At 33.7% G+C, this 11,544-nt stretch overlaps 1 protein-coding gene across 1 annotated transcript in view; it reads left to right on the top strand.

Annotated features, from left to right (window-relative positions):
• The first annotated feature begins 3,123 nt into the window (after positions 1-3,123).
• The window catches only part of alx4a (ALX homeobox 4a), a 31,001-nt gene continuing 22,580 nt past the window's right edge, over positions 3,124-11,544 (top strand). Inside the window, exon 1 of the mRNA XM_087261154.1 lies at positions 3,124-3,780. Within this exon, the coding sequence (XP_087117280.1) occupies positions 3,432-3,780 (349 nt within the window). The 5' untranslated portion in view covers positions 3,124-3,431. The remainder of the gene's footprint in view (positions 3,781-11,544) is intronic.

Raw genomic sequence — 11,544 nt, 5'->3', positions numbered from 1 at the left:
GATGTGCGGACAAGTGTGAAAAGCAAGTATGCTTTTGATCGGCAGCCTTTGTGTTAACTATAATGAAAACAGGACATCCACGATTAACGGTGTTTAGGAGGAATTTTGAGTCCGTAAGTTCGTTAAAGTCATTTTATATTTGCCGAATCTGTTACAGAATATTAGCTCTTCACACCATTATAAAAAGTCAATGCATCTTTTTTATGCAACCTTGAGTTTTTCGATTTTTTAATTAAAATAAAGGGAACACTGTTTAGGATCATGTTTTATAAATACTTTCAAATTGGGAAACGTTTAATTAATATTACAACAACAATTAACTACCTAATCGTTATTTATATTATTATTTAATATTATTATTTATATATAGGCAATATTTGATAAAGTCTCGAATGAAATATTTTAAATGCAATAAAAAGGGCGAAATTGGTCATAAAACCCATTCAGTGAATTATTTTCTACTTTAAATGTAAGAAAAGCAAAAATCGTTCATCGGTGTATTCCAAAAATAACCTGCTCTAATGAAATAATCCCAGACACGTGCGCAGTGTTGAGACATTCGACAGCAATAAATAACTGGAGAGATAATAAGTCAAACATGTTTAAAAAATACCCAGGAGTGTTCGACATGAAAATGCAGCCGGTTCTGGCGGGTCTGTGTTTATCATTCACGAGGGAAGTCTGAAAATTGAGACCCAAGGCTTAAACCTGAGGTAATTCAATTACATTTAACCTTGGGTTCGAAGCGAATCTAATCAATGCACTTTTCTCCGAAAGTGAACTTTTGCGACAGATATTTGCGCATAAAGTGACCTCAGAGTTTGCTCAATGAGAGAGGGAAATGCACACATTCATTTAATATATTAATAAAAAATTGTGTCAAATAAATTAAATACCTTCGTACATGATCAAACAAAAACGAATTAGGTAAAATAGGTAATTAGGAAAGAAATATGCATACAATAATTATTTGGGGAAAAAATCTGTAATTGCAAAAAGGTGAAAAACTAATTAAATATTCTATAAGAATGTTTTAAATCAGTGATTATTAAAACTAATTTGAACTAAAGTAAAGACTATTTCTCGTTTTAAAGATATTTACAATTAAGTTTAGCTGATTTTGAGGCTGTTGGACTCAACAAAAAATCCTTTTTAAAAATGATTTAAAATAACTAGTCCGTGTTTTATTATCAGTGACAAACAGTACAGGTGATATTAGCAGTAGAAATACCAATATCAGTTCAGTATTGTTACAAGCGCAAGCATCAAACCCATGTGGTGCATTGCAGAAATCCAATTAAGCTCGTGTTTCCTTTATTAAGTCAAATATTTGGTTGCGGTGGACAGAATGATCACTTCTTTTTTTAGACGATAGTTTTTCTTCATTGATAGCGTACGACAGAACTTCAATGCAGCACCAGAAATAAATGCTCTATTGAATTTTATAAGGAACGTAGCTTATACTGACATGGTTTTATGACGCTCTTTATTCTCTCTCTCTAATGTTTTCGGCTAAACTATTGCCCTACAGTGCCATTGACTGCAACCCCCCAAATCCAAGTGTATTTAAAATAATCAAGGCTTTAAATTATTAATGTCTTTTCTAAAAACTAAAATAACAGTTGGAAAATGAATCATATTTATAATAATATTTGGAAAACACTGCGGTGTAAAATTGTGTTTATTATGCAGCTTTCACTGTACTGGATAAAGTTGGTTTATTACAGTTTGTAATTTAGACAGGTTTGTTATTCCCATTCTGCTTTTCGTGCTAAACTACTACTGTACAACAATGAGTTTTTATTTATTTATTTTTAGTTTTACGAACGGAATTAAGGCAACTGTGTAAACATTTGCAATAAATTAGATCCCAAACTATGTTTAGCCAATTCAAATCTTTATTTAACCAGCTTAAAAGGATGTGACTGAAGGCCCATGCAGCTTGTTGCAAAAAGTAATTCGATTAAACACTTAGCATATGCAATAAATAAAATGTTTATTGGTTTTCCCACATAAATTAGTTGACATCTCGCTCACCAAATAAAAAGGCCTCGAGACTCATCTTGTCTCTGTTGTGGGTTCGGATTAATAGCGTCAAAATCTTTAAATTAAATAAGACCATGCAAAGGTTAATTTGCTGTAAAAACACGATTGTCTCTGGCAGGTTAATAAACAAGACTTAACATGGCAAATTACGCATATAATTATCACAAATTTACAGATTTCTCAATAAAAATACTTTGTTGAAATTTAGTTGTAAAAAGTGATATTTCAAACGATTAAGTTATAAAGTTTAGCAATAAAGCAACTAATTTTTTAAACTGCAAAATGGATGTTAAACATGATGAACTTTTGTTCATCATCATGGCTAAACGTCATAAAGTATTACTTGCGCGTACATTAAATACATCATGAACACGTCATAATAAACAACATGCAACAAATAGGCCAAACGAGTAAGAAAAATCTAAAAGATTTGTCAACGACATCATTCCACGCTGATTTTTAAACAGCAAATAAAAAGATCTGACAGACCCCACCAACAAATATGCCATACATGAAACATGATACAGTGTTTGTAGTAAGAGCACCAGGAACTTCCCGAAAACAAATGAGAATTTAGTGACAAGCTCAGTGGAACGAATTTTACGGTTTTAAATTATTTTAGCCTTAATATTCAAAGTTTAACAGTTTCACCTTTCAAATTACTGTATAATTTAATGGATGGCAACATAAAGATCAACACAATTAAATATATATATTTAATAAACAGTCAAAACTAACAAGCATTCGTAATAGAAAAGTAAAAACAAGAGTATAAGAGTGAACGCGCATCAGTGGATTAAACACAACAAGCATATAAAACCATAGAGCTTCTAGTCTGTCTCTTTGTTGGCAGGATAAAACCTTTACTTAAAAAGCATTGCGAATCAACCATTAAATTGCTCCCTCCGTGTTGCCCTTCACATCCAATCAGTTATACATTTCATATCCTAATGACATTAATGTCATGTGTTAAGTCCCCCCACATATTTCCAACAAAACATTTTTTCTTCTTAGCAAAGGTCTGACCTCACCCATTCATTTCATCTACATAATAACCGAGGAGAGGTCTTGACGTGCGTAGTGGTCTATAGCGAGAAGATCTGGGCTGCATCTTCAGAAGACGCATTTTTCGTTACTCCTCTAACCTTAAGGGGGCTTTTTAGCTTTTGGTTAGCTATCCGTTTCTGGAAAACATCTGAATCATTTTATGACCAAAGCCAGCTGCTCCACAAGTCTATGCGCGCGTGCGTGTGTGTGTGTGTGAGTGTGTATTCGTTTGTATGAGGAAGAGGGAGAGAGTGTGAGAGTATCTGTTCGCTTTGCTCTCCAAAAAGGAAGAAAAAAACGTTTGGACGTCTTTTTCCTCCCGAAACTTTTTTTTAGGAATGAACGCCGAGACGTGCGTTTCATACTGCGAAATGACATCCATGGATTCATATTATAGCCCATCTGCACCGCAAGGTAGGGATCACCAGGCGAACCCTTTCAGGACATTCCAAGCGAGTGACACCAAATACAGCCCCGCTTTCCTGACCAACAAAGGTCAGGGGTACGGGGAAAAATCTGGGAGCCCGTTCCAACAGGAATGCCAGTCATTGGATGCCACTGCTGGGGAAGGCACCTTTAACAAATACCACCTCTTCATGCAGAGGTCCTCCTGCAAAACTCCTCCAGACAGCAGCAAACTCCAGCAGGAAAACAGCGGACACAACGGAGGGCTCATCGCGTGTTATGGTGAGTTTGAAACGAAGCATTTGCAAAACAAGTCTTGGTGTGCAGAGAGAATAAACTCAACATGTCTTGTACTTTCTCGTCTTCGATACAAAACAACAGCAATGAGCATATAGCTTCCGTTACCTAATGACATTCGCGTTTTTATGACTGTTAAGACAGGATAATCTGCAAAGCCTTTCAATAAAAAAACTACAATTAGACCAGAAGATATTTTTTTACGTGAGAGGAGGTTATTCATATTGATAATCACATCAGCGTAAAGTCAATCTGTAGGATAATATTTACAAAGCAAATGCAATAGGCTTCACAACTTACTACCAATATAACTGGCTCAGCTCTCACAGTAACACAATTAGGAAGAGGCATAACCTCCCCGTTATTGCATTTTAACTTTGCGGACCGAATTAAATTATATTTAATGCGATAATCTGAATTACAATCCTTAATACTGGATATGAACCAGACAATTGAATTAACACGTTTTGGAAGGCAAACGCAACTATTTTATGCGCTTTTGTCGACGGCACATTAAATAGATAGTTTTGAAGTTTTCTAACGTGTATGGTTGCAAGCTCAAAACTAGGTATATTTCCCCCCCATAACTATTACAAAAACAAGCAATTTCTTGTGCAAACCGGAATTAGCTAGGCCTATTTGTAATAAAACATGAAATATGCCGCGAGGTATGGCACATCAATTAAAATCTTAGTTTTAATCATAAGTTAAAAAACACACCACTTAAATTAGTACAAATGTATTAAAATGTGTTAAATATTATACAAATGTATTAAAAAGAGAAAGGAAAAAAATAGGCTATATATTCCTTGCAATCTGTGAATGAAACTACTGTTCGATTGAAACTAGAAACTGGAAGCCAGGTATCAAAAGATTTTCAGGATTTCCGTTCTTTTGACATCCATAACTATATAATAATAAATAATAATAAATAATAATAATAATAATAATAATAATAATAATAATAATAATAATAATAATAATAATAACAACAATAAATTATTGTTATTATTATTAATATAATAAAAAACAGGAGGGAAAACCATTAAAATATTTCCGGATATATGTAAACCAAAGGGTCGATAGCGGTAGCCCATAATGAGGTTGGAAAAATGTTTCAATGTGTTCGTAAAAGTCTACTGTAAATGTTTGTTTTAGTTAATGGATCTTTAACAATGCACATATTTTAAACTGACACTAATGTGTTTGAGATTAAAGGAAAAATTTATAGACAAATGTCTATGAAACATGTCAGGTGTGCTGTGCGCCTATTTATTTAATATACGCAACATGAGCTGTCTGGGGTGTAAAATAGTAGATCAACAGGCTTATAACCACAAAAATAAATAACTATTTTAGAAGTGGAAATATATTGGCTAAAAAAAAGGGGGAAAAAACGAAGTTGGTGCATAAAATAGTTTATGAACATGTTATTTAACTCTAACATTATAAATAATTCTATAAAAACAAAAACGAGTTTTCAGATATCATACAATCTCTTGTGATTTAATAAAAGAAATGATGAAAGCCTAAAGAATTATAATAGAATTTTGATACTATTCTAAGATCTCAATCTGTGATAGGCCTTAAAACCTTATGTCCTATGCACGTGAGGAAAAAGCAACATGCGCTTTAGTGGTCTAAAAGATCTTAATGGCAGGCCTACATTGCAAAACTGATCGTTAGAACATTGCAAGATTATTGTTAGGCCATTAGTAAAATAAATAAAGAAGATACATTTTAAAAGTGGAATAAAAACAATGACTATTATTATAATTTATTATATTTATACCAACACTGTCAGATATTTTAGAGAATAATGACGTAAGTGTGTACAATTTTTTATAAGGACAAAATACAAAAGCGTCATCGGTCTACAGCTGCAGCTTTCGGCAACGCGCTGCATAATAAACGGATGACGCAACGAGATATCGACATACATTAGACTTAATAATGGTCTGTTGTGCAGATGTTGTCAAATAAAAGTCCCATTTCCAAAACTAATCAAAAACTCTCTGACAAGGACAAAAGTATTATAGCAGCCGCTTAACAGAACCTTTAAAAGTGAATGGCAAAATTAAATATGCAAGCCTGTGGTAAATATTTTGCAACAGCCTACTTTAAAAAATGTCATGCAATGTCTGACAGATAGGGCTTGAATCGATATTTAAATGTGATTATCATGAATGCACATTAATAAAATGCCTGGCTATATACATGACAAAGTTAAAGTCTTACCTGGTGATGGTGAGCTCAATACTTAAATACTTTTTATACAATTATTAAATTAATAATTGAGCTGCAAACAGATTTAACAATATAGCCTGTAGATTATATAGAATGTGTCAGCAGTAAACAGATGGATTTAACTCAACAGCTCCCTTATAAATAAAGCTTCATGAAAAAAATAATAGAAAACAGTTAACATGAAGCAAAAAAGGAAGTCAGTCCATGCAGAGCAGGTATTCTGACTCAAACTGGTAACAACAAACATGTGTCATGTTAAAAGTATCCTGCTTTATTCACAACTATAATAAACGGTTGTGGCAGAATATATGAGTTTATTTGCATCCTGTCTAAAATAAAAAAGCAAAAGAAAAAAAGGGAGTCTCAGTTCAAATGGATTGTTTTTTAATAAGGCATAATGAATGCATGACTGTAATTGATCTAGAGGTTAGTGAACCTTGAGTAACTGGCTGCAATTCAAAACACATTTTATCCATTTATTCATATCTACAAAATTAATTAGTTCATGACTGTTTGTGTACTTTATTTATGGTATTAATATGTTTGCAATGGACAAACTTCATGCAACCTTTGAATGCTGCCATAAATAATTCTTATGTCGATCATATAATTATTAAAATTCAACTTTGAAGCAATAAGGTTGGCGGATACAGATAACTACATTTCACGACAACAAATAAATCAGAAGAAATGGTTTTTAAAGACTCGTATAATTATCAAAAAGCAAATCATAACTTAATATCCAGATTTGCATTTAAATTTACAAGAGCTTTTTAAAAGGTGACTCACTCATCTCTAAAGAGACATCATTGCAGCACCACAACATCCAAAAAATAAATTTTTGGGGCCAAAATTAGAATCGCAAAAAGCCCATTTTGTGCATTTTAGTTTTATGGCGTGTGATGCCTACAGGCGAATGACAACCAGTTAGTGAATAAACAAATAAAAGCCTCTGTTTAAACCAGAATTCTTAGCCAAAAAGTAATAATACTAATAATTGTGCGAGCTATAGGCTTATATCTGCTGTAGGAGCCGCATGCAGTCACATTTCCCTCGAGTGTGATTATTTTATGCTGAAGAGAGTATGTGGTTTTCAAAACAAGCTTTTGACTAATTCCTCCTTTGTGGTCAGAACCAATAACAAAGGAAAACGACACTCTTAGGAGGGAGCCCTTCATCACCTCTTCACTTTACCAGAGCAATGTGTCCCATTAGTGAACACTGTCCTTGCAAAAAAAAAAATGTAAATAAAAAATAAAATAAAATAATATTTTTATTCTAGGTCAGATGCAGATAGACAACAAGATCCCTGTTAATCAGGATTGAGCCCAAAACCAAAGGGAGTCTATGGAAATGTCAAAGTATGACGACATTAGGCATCCTTGTAAAACAAATGCCTTAGACAAAGACAAACGCATCACTATCATGGCATCTGATCTGGCTTGCAATGTTGATGGAAGTAATTGCAAAAACTTATCAACATTGGGTAATGTGGTAATATCAACATTAACGACTCCAATTAAGGACGTACTCACAGCAAGTGCCTGCTTTAGGGGAGGTTGTGATGAATGAGGTATTTAAGCAAGTCAGCATTATTATACACTGTAAAAAATGCTGGGTTCCACACAATCGAATTGGTTAAATTTGACAAATTTAAGTGGACTGAACATAAAACAACCAAGTTAAAGCAAAAAGAAGCCAAATTGTTGTTTCAGCTCATTTAAAAGAAGCAGCTTGAACAAACAGCAAATGTCTTTTTTTAAAAGTGTAAGCCATTGATATTTGAGGGTTTAATAGGGTAGATAGTACTGCTTGGGTACAATATTTACAGTGCAATAAGAAAGTTGGCTAATAATCAGTTAATAAATAAAGACAGTGTGATATACAGTGTTGTGCAAAAGGCAGAAGACATAGATCACGGTTTGTGTTTGGTTATCTGTTCTTTTTCATTATTATTTTGTCTAATGGTGGTTGTGTGTACCACTATGGCTCACGTTTGTTCAAACTATTATATTCACAATTTAAAGTTCCTCTTTAGTTTTGGCAACTGCAAAGCAAAATTGACCAAGTTAGTTGTTGTTTTAATACTTGCTTAGTGACCTGTTAATCATTTCTTTGTCTCAAATACTTATTGTGTGAATAAAAAAACGACTGCAGTAAGTGTAAATAAGTTTTAAGAGCCTTTTTATAATCCTAGTTTGTCTTTGGACGGATTCATTAATTCTCATTGCTTGTAAACCTTTTTTAAAGCACTGTTAGTAAATCTAGCAAACTATGGTTTATGCGCTTCTGAATAACTATATTAGAGGAAGTCACTCAGCTGCATTTCTTTAATGAGCATTCACAAAGCAGCGAGACTTTTTTTTCCCTGTTGTTAAAGAATACTTAAGCATAAAATAGATTTAAAACGTAAAAGTTGGCAGAAATATATTAGAGCTTTTTAACATTTTTCTGTCAAACAAACACATCAAAAACAAATGAAACTATTATAGATTTGACATGCTGAAAATGATTAAAAGTTTAATTTGCATTACTGAGGTGATCAGTTCTGAAGCATGCATTAAAAGTCTGCTTTAAATTAGTTTAACTATGAATACCCTTTATTTGATCAATTTATTTCAGTAATAATTCACAATGTGTGTAGTGCTATACCATAAATTGAATTAACTTGAAAAATTATTACCCAATAAATCCAAAGAACTTCAAAATATCACTTACATAATTACTAAAACATTAAAATGTACACGTCATAAGAGATTAAGCAAACAACTTAGTTTCAGTCAATTCAAACATTGATCAAGCAACCAGGCTTATTGCACCATAAAGCCACTAAGGAACTGCATAACTTTAAGAGAGAAAAAGACATATTCCCATAGTCTGTTGATCTAAAAAGAGTTGACAAGGACTTGGGTTCACTTTACGTGTTTACTAAAATTTGGTTTTAAAGTTTACATTAGAATCAGTCGGCAGTTTGTTTCAAAGACAATTCTATTTAAACAGCATAATTGAACCCTAGTAAATTCCCTCTAATACATGCTTGTAGCCAGGGGGGGTTCTGGTGGTTTGAAAGACCCACCCCCCCACTGACAAAGTCCAGAAACTGTCCTCTATATAAACTCATTTATCTGATTTTTGTCTGCTATATGCCACCATAAATTGTGAAAATTATAAATAGTAGAAGGCTTTAAGACAAATTTAATCTTTAATTATAATTTTAATTAAGTGGCCAAATTCTGACGGAGAAAAGTTGAATGAGCTGGCCAGTTTTTATTTGCCCATAGGCTAGAGTTTTTGTTTTAAAACAAGTTTTACCAGATTCATATTTTGTTTTAAATTATGGATGATAATAAATTTGTATTTAAAAGTAAGTATTTATTTATTCATTTAAAAAAAATGCTAACCTCATAACAATATTTACAAAAGTGGTTTAACTTTCAGTTTAAATGCAAGTTTGTAAATAAATATTTCATAGTAATATAGTATGGTGAGCACTTTGACAAAACTGTAGGAAATATTTTTGGTGCATTAAAAAATAGTAGTTATAATCACCATCCGACAAGCTGATCCAGCATTATTGGTTAGCTCTTAAAAGGTCACTAAAATGCATAATTGAATAGAAAATGAGGCGAATAACTGCAAAAAAGATCCACTTTTTCAGAAAAAAACCCCACCACTTTCAATGGGCTGGCTACGGGCCTGTAATGGGTTCGGCTGAGCATTTGATCTTTTTGAAGCAAACCTATCGAAATGCGTTGCTTTATTACTTTACTTATTTATTTTAGGAGAAAATGAAAATTATCTTATGCGCTCACCTTCATGTTGTCACAAATACATTTCTTATGTAAAAGGTAAACAAAAAATGGTTTTACAACAAAAAAATGGTCTCTATTGACTATTTTCTAAAAATAATAGATGCCAATTTAAAATGACACAAGGGTGAGTAAATGAGAGAATTTTCAAAAATCTCTTTAAGCAATAATAAATGTTTCTTAACATTAAAAAATGTAATGCATGCTTTCATGCCACTTTATCTTTTGGCTCTTTTATGTATTTTTTTCTTGTCATTATCTTACAAGACAGTCATTAGTTAGATTTATTTATTTTTTTTACAACATTCCATAGTGCTTGTTAACTACAGCAGCGCTTTATTATGGTTCCTAATGCCGTCCAGGAGATTCCTGATTTTACTGAGGGATTGGGAAATGCAATGTCAACTGCTAAACAAACAAAACAATACAATGAAAAAATAAAAGAGTAAACAAGCAGCACATAGAGAACAAGCTGTTCCCACACATTTCAATTCTGAAACCCTCATGCCAGAGAAATACTCAGTGAGAACTGACATATTTGAGCTTGAGGATGTTCCAAAATCAAAGCCACAGCTGAAATCACCAAAATCACCAAATTAAAGCACTTACACGGAGTGCTTTAACTCCCTATATATTATTTTCAGAAAAAAAACTCGAATCTGATCTCTCCCTAATCATAATAAAGGCCCAAAACAAGCAGTGTTAAACTAGCAGATTTTTGATCTGGCACTGGTATTTTTACTTTTTGATGGTGCATACAGATTCAAAAAGTATTTGACACACTCGGGTTAAAGCAATCTTTTTGTGCCAACACAAGAGATCTGGACGAGCTGTGATTTATCGCGAGAAGCAGCTTAAAGGAAATGCTGTGTTTTCTTGCCCAGCATGTGCTCTTTGCTGCAGCCTGCTGGGATAAATCGTCCTTCAGGACTAGCGGTGTGTTTGGACTTCTCTGCGTATACCTATCAGATTCTCACTACCGGGCTTTTTTCAGCCGGCACCAGCTGAGACGCAACTCTCCCTCTGAAACAACCGCCGTCTTATGCATCATCTTAAATAGAGTCCTGCAGTTCCCCAACACAAAAACAAGAAGTGACCCCTAAAAACGTAAAGCAACTCAAAGGAGACAGTCCCTGTGGTTTAGTCAGGCAATGTTTAGAATGGAGCCGCTGTTGTCACATCTGCCTTCGAGTATGTGATTTGCTCTGGTTTTGCAAATGGCTGCGTGCGCAGACGTTTACTAATGAGGCTCCTTCTCTACTAATATCTTGTGGTGTCACGCTCACAATCACCAATAAAGGAAAACCGTTCACCGGTTCCATATGCCACCAGCCGGAGCCACTCTTCATATCACAACCTATCAATCTCTCCGTGCTGTGTCCGTCTGTAAGAGCCTGAAATAATTAGATAGCGGAAGGCAAGTTCAGACTGCTGGCCTGGCTTCAGAGCACAATGCTGCCTATTACAATTCAATCCATATTTTAAGCACCAAAAACAAACCTAATTACAGATAGAAACAAAAGCTTAGATGAGCAAACACTCTTCCGCCATTTGCTTTCAGTCATAATAAAGATGAAACCAGGGCCGCTCTACACCTTATTTATGCATTTTAATTTTTAGGGCTTTGGCATATTTCATCATTAACCCTTCGTAGAGACCCCAGGTAGCCTAATTTATAGTGTTTCTTTTATTT

This window comes from Danio rerio, chromosome 7 (assembly GCF_052040795.2).
Source record: "Danio rerio strain M-AB ecotype USA chromosome 7, GRCz13ab, whole genome shotgun sequence".
NCBI classification, from domain to species: domain Eukaryota; kingdom Metazoa; phylum Chordata; class Actinopteri; order Cypriniformes; family Danionidae; genus Danio; species Danio rerio.
This window is presented reverse-complemented; position numbering and strand designations above follow the sequence as displayed.